The 18,424-nt window shown below is 41.0% G+C and overlaps 1 protein-coding gene across 1 annotated transcript; it reads right to left on the reverse strand.

Annotated features, from left to right (window-relative positions):
• Nucleotides 1–1,214: 1,214 nt before the first annotated feature.
• Nucleotides 1,215–13,683, reverse strand: smarcad1a (SNF2 related chromatin remodeling ATPase with DExD box 1a). The gene is made up of 23 exons (XM_075467786.1): nucleotides 13,226–13,683; nucleotides 12,332–12,470; nucleotides 12,041–12,176; nucleotides 11,714–11,783; nucleotides 11,344–11,438; nucleotides 11,124–11,222; nucleotides 10,409–10,487; nucleotides 9,585–10,273; nucleotides 8,947–9,143; nucleotides 8,255–8,345; nucleotides 7,556–7,655; nucleotides 7,329–7,388; nucleotides 6,985–7,060; nucleotides 6,711–6,846; nucleotides 6,452–6,583; nucleotides 5,780–5,875; nucleotides 5,179–5,296; nucleotides 4,967–5,082; nucleotides 4,350–4,538; nucleotides 4,150–4,268; nucleotides 3,363–3,545; nucleotides 3,071–3,180; nucleotides 1,215–2,354 (listed from the first exon to the last, which is right to left on the reverse strand). Exons 1-23 carry the CDS (start codon nucleotides 13,329–13,331, stop codon nucleotides 2,293–2,295), a joined length of 3,198 nt encoding a protein of 1,065 aa, XP_075323901.1. The 5' UTR covers nucleotides 13,332–13,683; the 3' UTR covers nucleotides 1,215–2,292.
• Nucleotides 13,684–18,424: the final 4,741 nt, after the last annotated feature.

Genomic DNA, 18,424 nt, shown 5'->3' on the forward strand with positions numbered 1-18,424 from the left:
TTGAAATGACTTTAGTTTTGTGTCATGTCTGTGATCTGCTTTTTTTCTACAAAATGAAACAACTGAATGAACATCCTCCGAGGCCGGTGATTCCATACATTTTGCCAGGGGTTGTAGAAGAGCAAGAGATCTCACAGAGAAAAGCATTAGCTGAAATGCTAGAAAAGGCAAAACCAAACCTCTTTATTTGCTGACTCGGGAGTAGTGTTCTACCCATCAACACCTGAACACAGCCTTAGGATCCTGGATCCTAACCACAAAATTGGTTAATGTAGGATGGTCAAAGAATCTCATAGAAATAGAGGATTTTTTTGCAGGAAGAACAGATGAAAATGGCCTAAAATAGAAACAAAAGGTTCTTAGCTTCCCAGGAAAGCTGCACATTTTGTCTTCTTTGTGGTTTTGAAACCGTAAAGATTACAACAAATTATTTGGTCTTTTAAAAAGTGAGTGGTCATGAGTGGTCCTTGTGGTCAAAAGCAAGGATTGCACACGTGAACACGGCATTTATGGTGTGCACGATTTTTCCAGCAGACAAAAGCATGCGCATAGTTGGAACTTTCGCAATTCTTGGCACACCCGAGCTTCCGAAAACACGCAACCGTTCAATTTCAAGTTGGATATGTTGGCATATCACGGTACTGGTGAAACTTTTCGTTTTCTAAACATAGTCACGTTTCTGTGCTTTAAATACAGAGGTGCTAAATAATTTCATTTTTGGACAGCAGTTTATTGCAGCATTTCTCTCACAACTACACAAAAATGATTCCTCACTCACGCGTCACTGTAAAGAACTCGTAAAATGAAAACATATTCACCACCCAAACCTAGTCGCACGGAGGGAAATCCACAGTTCCATGAGCAGAATGTAAATAAATAGTCTTGAAGCAGAGAAACTCCCTCACCGGAGTGAATCCTGAGGGCCGTCGGCTCCATCTGTTCCACCGATGGGAGACAGTCATGGAAAGTTACGATGAAGAGGAGAATTCTGGTGAAAAAAAGCCCCTTGAGTTGCATTTACCTTTTTTTTTTTCCCCCTCCTTCTCTTCAATTCATAATTCTTTACATTTTAGACCCCTTTTTAATACCACTTGAGAACCATTTCAAAACTAAAAGTAAATAACTAATGTATGAATGACAAATGAAAAATCAATAGAAAACATTTCTTATTAGAAGCTTCTCCGGCTCAAATCACCTGAGGTATAACACAAATATGTATTCCAATATTTATTATTCAGCTCAAACACGAACCTGAAAAACATACAAAGGACTTTGTAAAAACTTTTACAGTAACACCTGAACACTTACAACACACATTGGCCACTTACTCACTATATCAAATGACGCAGCTGCCCTCTAAATCATCGGTGTGTCCATTGGCTCAAGAAATTTATAGGAGTAGGAAGAAAATAATTCAAGCACTGTGTTTCCAAATCATCTCACTACACTCGTGCTTCAGTTTGTCAAATTTTACTCAAAAAACCCAAACATTTAAAGTTAAATCAAATGCACCGACGACACTAAAACAACCAAATTTCATCAATCAAGAAAGGTCAGTCGGTCTTTGCTGATAATTGCCAATTAAAACTTGACACAAGGATGTAGTTCAGGACTTACAGTGACAGCGACTTCAATGCAGATTTCACATGAAACAGATTTTAGGGAGAAACTTCGTGTGTCCGCAACTTTTTAGGCATATTTATCCAACCTGATGCTACTCCAGTGTTGCCATGGATCAAAGCAGCCAAATAAAAAAAAAAAAAAAAAAGATATTTTCTTTTTGATAACTGGAAAGAATGACAGGCAAGATGCAAGAGTGGAATGAAAGGATAAAGAGCACCCTTATCAATCCGTTTTGAGTGAGTAAATGTTATCAGAGAATGTAAAACTGCAGGAATTATGTGAACAAAGCAGATTATTCTCTCACTGCGGGGGCCTTTGTTCTGAGCATCCAAACTGCCCGTTTTCCGTTTCAGCAGCTTGTGCGTAACTTCTGGAGTGGAGGTTATTCAGACAGCTAACTTTTTGTTTAGCCATTGTATACTGACTGGTCTTGTCAAAAAACTGTGCATTTATATGGAGAGAAAAAAAAAAAAAAAAAAAAAAAAAAAGGTCTTTTAGGCACAGCTGCCATGCTACACAGTTCAGTTCCATGGCAGTATACGGTTTGCAGTAGTCCTCTAGTTAAGACACATTATGTGGATGTTCAGTCAGAACTCTCAAGTCTGTCCGGAGTCTCGGTAGTGCCTTAAAAATACACGGGTCCAGTTTCAAGTTGGATGCGTTGGAGCATCACAGTCCCAGTGAGGCTTTGAGCAAAGATGCCATATCTTCAGGTATGGTCCCCTCATCACCTAAAGAACAATTCATTTATAAATCAGTAACTCATCTGCTTAGTAGGTTTAAACAAGGCAGGCCCAGAAATATAGACACCCAGCTCCCCGCCACATCAAATTCTTCCCGGTAAAGTTTATCCTGACTACAGAATTATGAAAGGTCTGCTTCTTTCTGTTTGCATGCGATTCACCTCTGGATTTTTTTTTCTCCGCATATTAATTTGACAGCATACGTTTACAAGAGTCTTAAAAAAAAGATTTAGACCTTTAGATTAACCAAAATACTAAGATACTTTCTCTATCAAATATCTGCTATTCAGGGTCTCCTACACTAAACTGTCGTGAGGTTAACAGCCCCCCACCAGGTCTCCTTGTGTCACTTAAACAAAACACTTGCTTGTTTTGGAGAAACGAAGACAGCCAATGAGTAGTGCGTGACATGTTAAGTTAGCTGTTAGTGCTGTCTCCCTTGTCGTGCACTCATTTGCTGATAAAAGTGAGCCCTCTAACTGACAGACATGATGCTGATTCTACAAGTTGAAGAATAAAAAAGACAAAAACCAGATGGAATCTGAAAATCGCGAAGAGAGCCATTATGTTTTGGAAACCACTGTGAAGGTTATTCAAAAAAAAAAAAAAGGTAAATACTAATTCCTTCAATGTATTATTTTTACATAATAGAATGTAAATGCAGACAATAAAGGTTCCAGCACGCGTGTTCAAACAACTCTTACCTCGTTCAGCTGCAGTCATGTCCTGCTCTAGTTTCAGTTTCTTGTGGCTCAGCTGCAGCATGCAGTCCTCTATGCTGTCCTTACTGATGAGCTTAATCACCTGCACAGTCCTGACACACACAGCGAGGCACATTACCAAACCAATGCAACAGACGCACTTTCTACTTCCCTGTAACTGCAATCAAGACCCATTGTATCATACTGATAGGTGCATATTAGCTGACATATTTCCCGCTCGACTGCTGACACAGGAGAGAATTCTGATAATGAGTCCGTGGATATCCCGTCTAACCTTGTCTGGCCCACACGGTGACATCTGTCCTCTGCCTGTTTGTCGTTGTAGGGATTGCAGTCGATGTCGTGCAGGATGACAACGTTTGCTGAGGTAAGGTTGATGCCGAGCCCGCCAGCACGCGTTGATAACAGAAAAACAAATATGTCTGGGTCCGTGTTGTACTCATCAATCAACACAATCCTGAAAGGCAAAGAAAACATTGGAGACGTGAGTGCAAGTTGAGCAACTTTCTTAGTACGACACCTTTTTTTCATCGTGATGCAACATAAAATAAACAGGTGTGCTAAACTCATTGTGTAAGTCAAGGATTTATAAATAAAAAACAACACCACACGCATAAATCCTCAAATTTTTTTTTAAATTAAATTGAAAATAAATAAATCACAATATCTGGTACTAAGACTGGCTACTCAATGTGAGAGATATTCTCAAAGAGAGGGCAATAAAATGAACACTGAAGATATGTAATACATGTTAAAAGTTTGGACACACCCTCCCGTTCACTTTGAATAAAAAGATGTGTTCAAACATATGGCTGAAATTGTAATTGTAAAACTACATCGTGCAAAAAGCTATAACAAGCAGAGGGTAATGCTGCTGTTTGCAGCGGGGATGCTGGCTGGTTCCACACCTTAGGATCAGTCTAAATGAGTGATCATTTAAAACCTAATCAGTCATCCCCATCTTCTTGATAAGATACTGTAAGATTAAATGTTTAATGATTACTTTTTATTGGCTACAATTTACCAATACCTTCGGTGTTTGAATCAGACATAAATCTGACCTTTCAGCTATGGGTGTGGATCCATCCAGCCTGACGTAACGATGCTTAAGATGTCTCAGCAGCACTTCCACAATGTCCAGCATCATGGTGAACTGACTGAATAACACCACTCGGTCTCCCTGTAGATCAAGAGGAAAGTTATAATCTGTGCTAATAAAGGTTGTATGTACTGAACCACAGTTACGCACAGTCACAGCGACCTTGTTCTTTAGTGAGGCCAGCAGCTCTGTGAGGTGGCGGAATTTCCCAGAGTCTAGCAGAAGATCGTTATTGAGCTGGTAGGAGCTGATGGAAGAGTACTGCTGACACAGACGATGCAGCTCAAAGTCTGACATCACCTCCATGTCCTCCTGAATCAGAACAGGGTCCGCATCAAAGTGCGTTGGCTCCTGAGAAGGAAAACGGAAAAAAGAAAGAGAAGAGAGAATCAAGGATGACAACTGACATTAACAAGGGCAGAGTAATACACAAAAGCAGACGTGAAAGAAGGGAGGAGCAACAAACTATTAAAAGATGGAATCATAAATAGTCAAGATTGTAAACACGCTGAAAATAAAGTGCAGTAATTTGTCATCTCCTTTTTATGGCGGACCAAAATTGGCACGATTGCTGCGAAGGCAAAAACGTCCCGCGTTCAGCTCGCAGTTACAGTTCCTCCCAGTGCAAACACAAGAAGGCGGGAAAGGGATTTTAATGTTCGGCACGTTGACCTCCCCAAGAGCCTAAGAAGCATTACGTGTACAACTTTGAACAAGTTTCTTCACGGGAGGTTCAGGCTGAAAAAGGCCAAACCTGAGAGTCCGGAAGCAGCACTGACCTTGAGCATGAGTTTGCTCATGGCTTTGAGCTTTTCTGTGGTGTAGTACTGCCGGTGAAGCAGGGGATGGTTGGCCATTTTCCTCAACTGCATCATCACGTTACACAACTCGCGCTCTGAAGAGAAAAAAAGGAATGTGAGAAATATCAGGGGCAACTCAAGCTAAACGTAATATGGGAAGCAGAGAATTGAGCCATTTAAGTGAGACTCACTCTCTCCATTGGTGGAAGTCTTGAATTTTTTTAAGAGGTTCTGGTAGAGAACCTGCTGTTTCTCACTCATTGAGCAGAACTCTATCTTCTCTTCTTTAGCTGGCAGCTGCTTAAGGACCTGGTAAAAAAGAAACATCAGTTAGTTATTGATGAAACCGTTTAAACTCATTCGAATAACACCCAAGTGTGCTTCCACAGGATTCTGCTCAAGATAACAAATGCTGGGGCGGTCGGTGGCATAGTGGGTTAAGCAGCCGCCCCATGTACAGAGGCTACAGTCCTCGCTGCAGCTGGCCCCGGTTCGAGTCCCGCACCGAGCGGCCCTTTGCTGCGTGTCTTTCCCCTCTCTCTGCCCCCTGCTTCCTGTCTCTTTCAAACTATCCTAACATTAAAAGGCATAAAAAGCCCCAAAAAATACTTAAAAAAGATAACAAATGCTGCACAAATTAAGTTTTCTGTGTGTTTTTCCTCAGGATGCTCTGATTTTACTGATAATTGTGACTAACTCGTTTGTTTCAATGACTTATAGAGCTTGAACACAGCTTGCTGCAAAGAATAAAGTGCGTTACAACAGCAGGCAATGGGAACCAGATCAACTCACCTCACTCTTGACTCTTCGCAGGATGAAAGGTTTCATGATGAGTTTGGCCTGAGAAATACGATCCCTCTCAAAACGGCTTTGTTCCTCGTAGGATTTCTGACAAGGTAAAAATGAAGATTTCGGTGCCGTAACACACAAAACAACTACATACACGTATCATATTGCAGCTGCCTGAGGATGTTCGTATAAGGGCTGTCACCTTTTTCCTCGAAATTGTGTTCTGGATGAATATGAAACAACGAGTGTGTTTAAATTCCCTTAAAATTAATTTTAATTTTTGCATTGTGGCTTCAGCTCCTGAAAAGCCTCTTCCAAACAATATAGATTATTTTATATATTTTTGCCTTAAAATCTTTCCATCTTGTTGGTGACGGCGTTTTTACAAACTGAGGCAGTCAGACGAAGATGAACATCGGAAGTCAATCTGCTTGTGTATCATTGGCTTTGATGATAACATTTATGGCACACAACTTCTGTCAGATCTGCTCATTGTACCGAGAGGTCACCAGGGTGACGTTAGAGTGCCCTCTGCTGAATCCTAAGGCAAAAACATTTAAATGATGCATCTGAATCGTCCGTCTATAAATGGCAGAGAAGGGCAGGCTTGCTTTTGTAAATCATTTGCATTCAGTTCTTTGGTACCATCCAGCTTGGCATCTCATAGAAACTTACCATAGAAAACATTTTAGAGAGCTGTGAAGTGGAGCTGGAGAACAGAGAGGGCATAATGAAGTTCAAGAGAGACATTAGCTCCAGGAGGTTGTTCTGCAAAGGAGTTCCAGTCAGCAGCAGTCGATGCTCTGCCTACAGGGAAAGAAAACAGGAACGTCTGAAACTTGAGTTCTGCAATAATTGAGAGGGAAACGAGTCTGAAGGACGATGGGAAAATTGTGGGGGGCGGATATACACAAGAACAAATAAGTCAACGAACATTAATAGACATGAGGTGGCGATAGCGCAGAGAGTTCATGTTCTTCAACATGTGGCCTTCATCAAACATGGCGTACTTCAGGGGTAGCTTCCGGAAAAGGCTGCGGTCGCTGTCGTTGCCTATGGCCAAGTTATACCTGTAAATCAAACACAAGACAAGCTGGCAGAGTGAGTTTTTTTTTTCGTCCAACAACACATTTAGTTTTCCGGTGGCCTGCTTGATGTACTGGATCAGCAAAATATGACACAGATTAAAGGTGTCCATGTTGGCTTACGTGGTCACAATGACGTTAAACTCAACATCTTTATTGAGGATGTCATATCTGAGGTAGCGTCGCTCTTCCACAGATCCTGCATAGAAGAGGGGTCATATTCTGATTTCATTTCACACTGAGAGCAGATATGCTGTATTTGTCCAACTAATTCAATGATCAGCAGCACAATAATCGAGATGATAAACAATACGAAGCACGGCTTCTTTCAGGGTTTTGCTTCTGAGCTGCTCTTGATAGACACTGCTGAGCATTACTCAAAGAGTAAGGACAGTTTACAGGTGCACATGTCAAAGACGCGAATAGATTCTTCTATACTCTGCTAAAATAGGAAAGTAGAGTCTTACCATAATAGATAAGCACATTGAGACATGGGCACCACAGCTTGAGCTCTCTGACCCAGTTATCTACAATACAGAGGAAGAAAACAGAAAACATTTCTTACATTAAACATGAAGACACAATGGAAATGCACCTAAATGCTTCCTCTGCCTTAGAAGAGATGCATAGCATTACATTAAAGCTCGTCATAGAAAGCAAGCTGGCGGAGAGTGTTGTTTTTGAAGATAATTACCAAGTGTAGAGGAAGGCACAACAATGAGGTGTGGGCCGTCTATTCCATTCTCGTAAAGCTGGGCCAGAAACGCGATAGCCTGGATAGTTTTCCCTAAACCCTAAGAGGCAAGTGAGCAAAAGCGCAAAGGCGGGGAACAGAAACGTTAGGAATCAAACCGTCATAAACAGCCCAATCGATGAAACAAAAACAACATCTGAATGTCAGCTTTAAGAATGCACACAACCAATAGAAAAAGCAAAAACACTGCAGCTACACAGTTGTCATTTTTACAGAGCTTCTACTCTTGAGTCCCTACTTCACGACTCACCAGCGGGATGGAGTATAAATGCACACAAAACCATCTCTGACGCTGACACAGTGACAGTCATCAAGTTCTCAGACTTGATGCAAATAATGCACTCTTTTAAGAACAAGAGCAAAGTCAAAACTGTACAATAAAAGACAAAGGTTTCACCCCCAAACTGCTTATGTCATGTTTGGTGTTTCTTCAGAGGCTGAGAAAAGGTCTTGGTGGACAGCGAGGTTCTCCACAAACCCTCAGGTGTTTGAGAGTTTTAATAAAAGAGGCCTCAACTCTCAGCGGGTTAGCAAGGTCCACAGAATTGGATTAGATTTCGAAAAGCTGATAATCGACTCCTGATACACGTTGGTACTGCATATGTGTCGAACCCCGCTGGCCTTAGCTGGGCGTCTTACCATTTCATCAGCGAGGATGCCACTCAGCTTGTGTTCATGCAGAAGCAACAGCCACTTTAGACCAATCAGTTGATAGGGTTTAAGCTCAAACCTGAAAGTAAGAGCAAGAATTGGATTTCTCAGTATCACACAAAATGCAAGTTTTGCTGCATAAATTACACGTGGGTGTGTGTAAACACTCTATTTCTTAAGGCTCACTTGAAGCATAATCTATTAACTTCCAATATCAATTATTTCTCGAGCTTGTGTCTCGAGTATTTCTGTGGTGGGCACATATTTTTCATGGGACTTCCCCCAAAAAACAAGAGATGCTTGGAGATGCTTCATCTGGCATGGTTCAATTATCATTAGAAATTCTAAATAAGACATCTTCGCACAGGATACATGATGTCTGGAGTGAAAATCTACACAGTCCACATAGAGTATAAGGGAGTAGTTTCCTCAGTGGGAGTCAAAGCTCACATGCTGCATTAGGACATGTTGTCAAAGTGGCTATGTGGATACAAATTCCACTTGCACTTACAAACCTGTAGGAAACTTCCAACTTTCAGTGGAGGCGATCTGACTTTGTGCCTATTCAAATGCATCTTCAGAAACCACGTGACAAGCGGGGAGCAGCAGAGTATATCTTCTTTGTTTATCAAACAAGCTTTTCAATAATCGCAGAATGTGGAGAAATGAATTTTACTCACTGGCTGTTGAGTATGCCAGGCTGTTCCACGGAGCCCGTTCCACTCTCCATTACCTCGGTGACACACTTGACCATTTTTGAAGAAATGGTCTCACATTTGGACATTAGCCCCAGGACAACCTTCCGCTCTTTGAGGACAACATTGCACCCCAACAGTAAGTCTTTTGAAAGTCCGTTTTCCTTATGGAAGACATCCCACTGATGAGGAGGAACCACAAAGTTAAAATCCACAAATTGCAGACAGTTCTCTTATTACCGTTTTTACCCATATGTCAACTGAGACTAAATACATGAAAATTTCCCTTAAGAGGTGAGCCTTTACTGTCCATCCTGCCTCGACGGGTTCTGCGTATCACTTAACTGAATTATGATTCAAAATGTTCTTGAAGGCATATTGAGGAATAACACACACACTGTAGTCTTTTATATAGAAGACTTAGGAGGAGTGTGTTGAACTGATGTGTTCCCTGTGTCCTGTGAAACAGTTGCTGACCGTCACAAGCTATCGCTCTTGGCTGTTACAGCTTTTTCAATTCAAAACTCGCGCAAAACATCCGACTTAACATGAGCAAATAACCTGCGTGAAACCTATGTGAGAGTTCTTGCCTAACATGTTAAGAAACAAACTCATTCTCTCACCAGGCTTGACCAGCTGTCGAAGGGTCTCAGCTCCACAATCTTCTGTGCCTTTTTAACAGAACAGCCGGCGATCAGTGATAGCTCGTCTATAGACGCAGTCTGGAAGAAAGCTAGCATCTCCTTCTTTGCACCCGTCATGCCGTCTTCACCCCCTAGATCGTCATCCGAATCCTCAAACTCGCTCGTGACGGCGTCCTCTTCGTCATAGTTTTCCTCCTCGGAGCTGACAGGTTCGGCCGAGGCCCGCGCCTTCATCTTTCTCTCCGCTGCTAGTTTCTTAGCTTTGCTGGTCTCACTGGAAAATCTGGACAAGGTCTGGGAGACTGAGGAGGAACAGGCTGGCTTGTGGGTGGCAGAGGTAGCTGTCTGCTTTACAAAGGACGATGAAGACACTGGATCTGTCTTTTTTGTAATCCATGAAGAAAGAGTGGAACTGCCACTTCTGACTTTGGAACTTTTGCTTCCATCTGATTCCGATTCATCTTCACTGTCCTTTGTAGCGTCCGTATCATCCGTACTGTTCCCCTCAGTGTCACTAATATTGTTATGGTTTTTAGAATCCTTACGATTTCTCGCCTTTTTGCCCCCTTCATGATATTTGTGGTTCATCTCTTTGTCATTTCTGGCCGACTTGTCCTTGCTCTTTGCTTTCTTTTCATCCGACTCAGCTGAAGAAAAACTAGTATTATCTGATAACAGAAGAAATAAAGGCCAGTGTCAGTAAGGAATCTGTTGGAAACATTGTTAAACATGTTAGAAGTATCAATATAAGGATAGCGCAAGCAGAAAGGTGGCCATATTCAGATGAGAAGTCTGCTCTGCACCTGTGTCTGAGAACATCTGCAGAACCTGAAGAGCATCTTCAACATTCCAGTCATGTTCCTGCAGCACCATCCGCAGCTCCTGCACCACAGACAGCAGATTGGCATCAGAACGGTCACACAACATCCTCCATTTCCACACGCAACTGTAAGGGATGCCTTTGCCTTTTTCCATTTTGCTTTGGAATCAGAACACAAAGCCAGAGCAACTGAAACAATCCGTGTTTTTTGTTTCATAATAATGAGACACCGAGCGTTACACTAAACATCCCCCACAAGTTCAGGGAGTCCCGTTACGATTTGTTCACCCAGTTTACAGATAAAACCAAGAATAAAAACTTTCTTTTCCTAAACGCAATTTTTCAAAATTTAGCAAAGTGTTCTGCACCATTTTCTTTGCTACAATGTGATATCTGATGAAACTTTTCATTCCTTCTTCATAAAGCATAACTTATGTAAAGCAAAACTGTTTTTCAAGCAAGAAAGATTTCAAAGTTGTTTTTTTCAGGCTGCTAGGCAGCAGCTGCTGACTCAGTTAAAACAGCAGAGAGCATTGTAATTTATTTCCTCTGGACCACTTATATCACATTATCTTGTATCATGTGACAACACAAACTAAGACTCAGTCATCATGTTTCACAAACAATAAGCAGAATCAGTTTGGTCAAAGGATAATCCCAATACCAAAGTTATATCCCATTTGACACACTGTCTTCACCTCCTTGTCCTGATCGGGAAACCTTTTTTGAACTTTTCTGACCATGGCTTCTTGCTTCTCCCAGCTCGGTTCTTTCCCTTCATTTTCCTCTTCGGAGACCTTTGAAGTAAACAAACAAACATTTATTTCTAAAAAAAAAAAAAAAGGAAGCAGAAATCTTCGCAACTCAGCTCATGAATGCCCGCTATATCTCATACAATAAAAGTAGCAATGGTCTTACCACTGATGGTCTCCGTTTCTTGCTCTGCTGAATCTCACCCTTGTCCCGAGAACCGCTGGATCCATCCTGCTTTCTCTTCTGGCCTCTACTTGGAGCTAAGTAGAAAAAACATGAGGCGTTCTCAATAAACCGACACACAGTTGATAAAAAAAAATAAGTTTTAGCTCCGTGTTTTAGATGGAGCTAAAAACATTTTAACATTTTCCCATATTCAACACCGTCTTATCTTCATTTTACTCACTGCCTCGTTGACAAAAGAAAAAGAAAGAAAAGGAGGCACAGTAGCAACTTTACTTTCTTGCTAGAATACAACACAGGGAAGTTCGACATGTTCTTAGTGCGCTTCTGACGCAGAGAAACAAGGATTTACCTTCTTCATCACCAAACTGTAAAAGACAGGCAGCCACAGCCCCATCCAATGTGCTTGTACCCCCAATGACCTGAGAACAGAGCAGAGCAAAGGGGCCTTGAGCGGGGCAAAACCAGGAGCTAAAAGTGGGCCGTCTCTATCAAACAGTGACCAGCTGGGTGACGGAGAAATCAAACGTTTACAATAGTAACACATTTAACCTACAGTGAAATCAACTCGCATAGGTTAGACAGAGCCCAACACTGTAAAAGAAATCCAGCAAACTGGCTTACAGCATCCTTGGGAGTGAAACGATCGTGTTCTGTGCTAAAAGGTTTAAATGCCCACCTCCAGTAGCTGAGTCCTTGTCAGCTGGGGAAACATCACCAGCAGTCTGTTCATTTTGTCATCCAGCTCGTTGTCCTCATCCGTCTCATCTGTGTGATCCGATACCACAGCTCTGGATGCCTTTTGTTGAGGGCTCCTATAACAGAGAAACAACAGCAATTCTGTCAGAAAGTATTAATCAGTATGAATGTGACGACGACTGACAATGACATTTCATCTTGCGCACGTTCGATCATGCCCAAGTGCTCAAAGAGAAGCCACAGGGACTAGAGAAGCTAGATGAGCACATACTTAGATTTCTTGGTTAACGATACTTTGGTCTTTGGTTCAGATAGGCCCTCGTCCTCTTCCAAGTCGATCGAAATGACTTCCTCAAAAACCACTCCTCGTGCATGGGGCTTAGATGGGGCTTTGACAGGTTTCATCTGGGCTGTAAAACACAATTAGGAAAACAAGTTGACAAGTGCACTCCTGTCGGTAATAGAAAGCACACAAGAAGTGGAATGTACAACTAAAGTTGCTTGTAAAGGCATGTCGTCTCATTGACATCGCAAAGGTTTGCGAATACACGGTTTCAAATAAATATCTTGCTGTTTAGCCTTCATGTAAAATTGTACCGTACCCATTGAAGGAGCATGTACATTCAAGGTCTGGCTATCCATCTATCTCAATGTTATTAATAAATGCTATCAGTGGGAATGGCAATGGCCTTCCTCACACACATTTGGAGATATAAAGATGTAAAGGAGATAGAAATGACACAAAATGGACATGCAAGCGAGTCGGACCCAGAAACTTATATGTGTGTCATCTACTCGGTCAAATAGAGACATGAGCCATGAGGTCCCATTATACAACTGACTGTCATTTCTTTTGGCTGGTTTAAAACGAGGAGGACTGGATCGACAATACGTAACATTTTTAAAATTCCTTCACAATACCGTTTGCTTGCTCTTGTGATTTTATATCAATGATTTTTAATACAGCCCAATAAAACATAAGCAACACATAATCTCACTACCAAAATGTTACGGTGTGACGGCTGTGGGGAACAGTTTACTCTGAGCTGCAGCATGGCCCTGCATGTGAATCATACCCATGTCAGTACACTAACGCTGCTGTTAACAATAGCACGTCTGACACATCTGGCTAACAGCGATGGAGGCTAGCTTTGCTACATGATACCTGGCTTGTTCTCCTTCTCAGACTCAGGACTTTCGGACCCGCACTCCTGGTCTTTATCAGCAGTCTTCTTCTCAAAACGAAATCGATCTAAATTGAACAGACTCATTTCAGCAAGTCCCTTTTTATGACTGACAACAGCAGTCCTTTGTCTCGTCCAAGTCGGCAGTATTTTTTTTTTCTGTTGTGTCTCGTCGCATGAAGCCCAACGTCCCTGTTAGCCAACGTGATAATCCAGCTAACGTCAGATGTTAGCGTGAGGGCCAGGAATGCAGTCCTGAAAAGACGAGGATTTCAAGCCTTGTCACTGTTACGTCTGTGACCGCAATAGCTAGAAACCGACAGATAACACAAAATAAACTGATAAAAAAATAAAGCAAGTAATTTTCGACTCCAATTTCTGTTCGTTTTATTATCTCGACAGCAGCCGGTTTCCCGCTATCTGCTGCAGCCCCAGAGGATGCTTTGCCGGCACTGCTAATTGGTCAGAGGAAAGAGTGGGCGGTAACCTTCCCGTGAAGTCAAGATAGTACACTGTGACATACTTCCGTCTCTGCTCACACTACGTTTTTAAACTCGCTGGATTGGACGATGAGTAGTTAGGTACCCCGGTCACATTACTTTCTTCTAACCTCCATCTCACTAAGAGATTTAACATCAATGTAACAACGATACATTTAACTTTGTTCAGCATATTACGCGTCATGGTCACTCTCCCCGTAGATACTAACAAACATATATAGTGTTACGTACATTGTCTCTCCAAGTCCTGTGATAGGAGGGGATTCATCTTGACAGTCTTCTTGCTTTTGAAATCAGTGATGTAAGTAAATTACTTGTCAGTAACCCATGATATAACTACATCATTTGAATATGCATTTTCTTTTTTATAAGATCTCTTTGAGCTTTTGGTATTCCGGGATACCAAATGTTTGTCACATTTTTCGTTTCACAATGCGCCAGATTTTCAGTAGATGATAGGTCTGTTGAGCAGCTGACATCAAAATTTAAAATGAGAATATGGTATTGTGCAAAAAGCTTTTGCCACCCTACATTTGTCAATGTCACTTCCGAGGAGCATGGTATCTTTAGGCACTTTGTTACGAGTAGCCTGTTGCAAAGAGACATTTGATGCAATTTCTTAAGATGGATCTATGAAATGCAGATGATGATACATTTTAAAATCCTGTTCTTAATCATTTACAGATCTCCAGGATACTATGCAAGTTTTATCGATGAATTTTCTGAATTATTGTCTGTTATTTCGACTGATTTTAACCATTTTATCTTGACCGGGGATTTTAACATTCACATGGATAATATGACGGATGGTAATGCCAAATAATTTTCTTCTGTGCTGGACATGTTTGGTTTGTGGCAACATGTAACAGAACCAACCCACCTTCGAGGTCACATTCTGGACCTGGTCATTTCTAAAGGTGTTGATATTTCTTCTGTTGTGGTTATTGATTTGGCCTTGTCTGACCATTTTTGTATTTTATTTGATTTATTGATCACTCAGAATGTTCAAACAACCAGCTTCTCAGTTAAGAAGAGGTACATTAATGAGAAAACAAGTGCTCAGTTTAGGGAGGCCATAGCTATGTTACCAACAATGAGTCGGTTGAAGGACTGCTGGATCATTTCAACTTAAGAATTTACAATGTAATGGAAGCTGTTGCACCGATAAGAATTAGCACTTTAAGCAAACAGAAAACCCCATGGAGAAACACCACTACGGTCAAAAACCTGAAAAGAGAATGCAGGAAAGCTGAACGTAAGTGGAGGAAAACAAAGCTTCAGATTCACTATGAGCTATACAAAGAAAGCCTGCGTAGTTATAACAATGAGTTGTGCAAGGCCAGACAGCTGCATTTATCTGAAATGATTAATAAGAATGTCAACAATTCTCGAGCTCTGTTTGCTATGGTTGAAAAACTCACAAATCCTCCTAAACAGTCAAACCCAGACCTCCTCTCCACTGAGAAATGCAACGAATTTGCCAACTTTTTTAGCCAAAAAATCAAAATGGTTAGACATAACATTCACACAACACAGACAAACAAGAAAACTAATCTGTGTCTAAAACCTAGAAATAATTCTGATGTTATGTCACAATTTAATATTGTTGAAAAAATCCTAGAGGAAACAGTTCGGCATCTGAAATCAACCACTTGCACTCTGGACATAATACCATCCGACTTTTTAAAAACTGTTTTTACCTCAGTAGAAAGTGATCTCCTACGAATAGTTAACAGCTCACTGGCATCAGGCATTTTTCCCAAGTCACTAAAGACAGCTGCCATTAAGCCACTCCTAAAGAAGAGAACTCTAGATGCCTCTATGATGAACAACTACAGACCTGTCTCTAATCTCTCTTTTATATCTAAGATTATTGAGAAAGTTATTTAACCAGCTCAACGACTTTCTGAATGAAAGTGGAAGTCTTGATAACTTTCAATCAGGCTTCAGACGTTATCACAGCACTGAAACAGCTCTGGTCAAAGTGTTAAACGACATTAGGTTGAATACTGATTCTGGTAATGTTTCAGTCCTGGTTCTGTTGTACCTCAGCCCTGCGTTTGATACTGTAGATCACAGAAACCTGTTGCACAGGCTGGAAAACTGGGTTGGACTTTCTGGAGCGGTCCTTAACTGGTTCAGGTCCTACTTAGAAGGCCGGAGTTATTTTGTTACTATTGGCAGCTATGAATCTGAGTGAGTGGCCATGACTTGTGGAGTCCCACATGGGTCAATTCTTGGACCTCTTCTGTTTAACTTGTATATGCTCCCTTTGGGTCAGATATTGCAGAACTTTAACATCAATTATCACAGTTATGCAGACGATACACAACTTTATGTGTCTCTGTCACCGGACGACTGCAGCCCAGCAGATGTACTGTGTCAGTGTCTGGAGGAAATAAACACCTGGATGAGAGAGAATTTTCTACAATTAAATGAAGACAAAACTGAGATCATTCTGTTTGGTAGCAAAGAGAAGAGGGTCTGCGTTGGTAAATATCTTGAGACTGGGGACCTTACAATCACTGACCAAGTTCGTAACCTTGGAGTTTTGATAGGTTCAGATCTGACTTTCAGCAGCCACATCAATTACCATCTCAGAAAAATCAACAGAATTAAAGGTTTCCTCTCCCAAAAAGACCAGGAGAAATTCATCCATGCATTCATCTCCAGTAGACTCGATTACTGTAATGCTCTTTTAACTGGACTTCCCAAAAAGAGCATTAAACATCTGCAGCTCATCCAGAACGCTGCTGCTAGAGTTTTAACCCGGACTAAGAGATCTGAACACATCACACCAGTTTTAAAATCTTTACACTGGCTTCCAGGTTTAGGCCCAAAATACATCTGTGATATATTCAGAGAATATAAACCTAGCAGAGCTCTTAGATCCAAGGACTCAGGTCAGCTGGTCCAGTCCAGAGTCCAGACTAAACACGGAGAAGCAGCATTTAGCTGTTATGCTGCAAACAAGTGGAACAAACTGCCAGTGGAGATTAAACTTTCACCAAATGTAGACATTTTTAAATCCAGGTTAAAAACATTTCTTTTCTCATGTGTCTATGCATGAAATCTGCACAATATCTTTTAATTTATCTGGACTGTTGCTAGTTTTTAAATTCATTTAAATGATCTTATTTGTTTCTCTTTATATTCTTTTATGTATTTTTAATGCTTCTTCCACTCCCCGCTGCAATGCTTTTATTTTATGTAAAGCACTTTGAAATGTTTTGTACATGGAATGTGCTATACAAATAAATTTGATTTGATTTGATTTTGATAAAAAGCATAAAACAATATTTTTGCACCAACTAGGTGATTCCCAAAGAGCTATCAGCAGAAAACGTGGCTAATCCCTACATGGTGTGCAATTTGTCCTTGTGGATTTGAAAAAATCCATCTACAGCAAAAGATAAGTATCTGAAAGCGATGTCCTAATAAAATGGGAAATAATTCAGCAAGACCTGACCCAAGACTGAGTCATGCATCTGGCCATTCATGTGATCCATCTACTGTTCACTGAAGCCTCCTCAGAAATGGTCTCCGTAGAAAGGTGGCTGTCCAGAGGCCATTTTTGAAGAAGGAAAACAGGGAGAAACGACCGAGGTACACCAAATGACACAATAACTGGACTTCAGGTCTTATGGAGTGATGGAACTTCCTCAGAGCCCGTACCTCAACGTTACTGAAGCAGTGTGGGATCATCTTGACAGAAAACGCAACAAAAGGCAGCCGACGTCCAAAGAAGAGCTTTGCAAAAGTCCTTGAAGAAGCCTGGAGACTATTCCTGAAGACTACTGAGAGAAATTTTGCCTACGAGGGTTTAGGTTGGGTCCGAGCCTTATGGAGGTTATATCAAATGATGACTTTCAAGCTCATTAAAAGTTTGCAAACTCTTTTTTTCCATTAAAAACTGTGTTTCCATGTTTGCACATGTTTCAATTCATCACTGCACCTATCATTCTTTTTTTTCTCCTTATTTTAGTAGAGTAAGGACTCAACTGTGTCTCTGTTGTCCACTCAGCGGCACACAGACAACCAGGATAGAATGCCGTCATACATTCTCTTAACAAAAGGGGGCAGCAGATTATTTTAGATGGGATAAAGGATTCAATTTACCCACAAGAGTGTTGCACTGCCCCTCTGTAAATTGTGTTCTATATGGACTTCTCAAGGGTCCGTCTTAAGGGGAATAAAAGTCTTTACAGAAAAGTTAGAAGAAGTAGAATTACACAATGTGTCTGAAGTCCAGTGGATTTGATCTGTGCTGATTTTCTGTCCCATCATAAGTTATGCAGTTTTATGGTAGAAAATATCAGACAAAAACTGTAAGTAAAAGATTAGGCTTGATTTGCTGAAAATCGAGCCAAATCTTAAGTTTAGTCCATGTCCAGCAAGAGATATTGCAAAATGTAATAACTTGAAATCAATGACAGTGTGCCATGTGGGAATGTACCACATGGTACGGTCTCAAGTTTAACATTTACAAGATTTAAGGTCATCTTGTTTTTTTCTCAGTTGCCATTATGGCAGTTGTAAATCTTGTCTTTATTTTGTCTGAATGTTCAAAGTCAATGGCAAATACTGCCACAATGCCATCACAGAAACACACACACACACGCGCACACACACACACACACACAGATAGGCTCACTTACATCTTGACTACTTCAAACTCTT

The sequence above is a fragment of the Odontesthes bonariensis genome, chromosome 6, assembly GCF_027942865.1.
Source record: "Odontesthes bonariensis isolate fOdoBon6 chromosome 6, fOdoBon6.hap1, whole genome shotgun sequence".
Lineage (NCBI taxonomy): Eukaryota > Metazoa > Chordata > Actinopteri > Atheriniformes > Atherinopsidae > Odontesthes > Odontesthes bonariensis.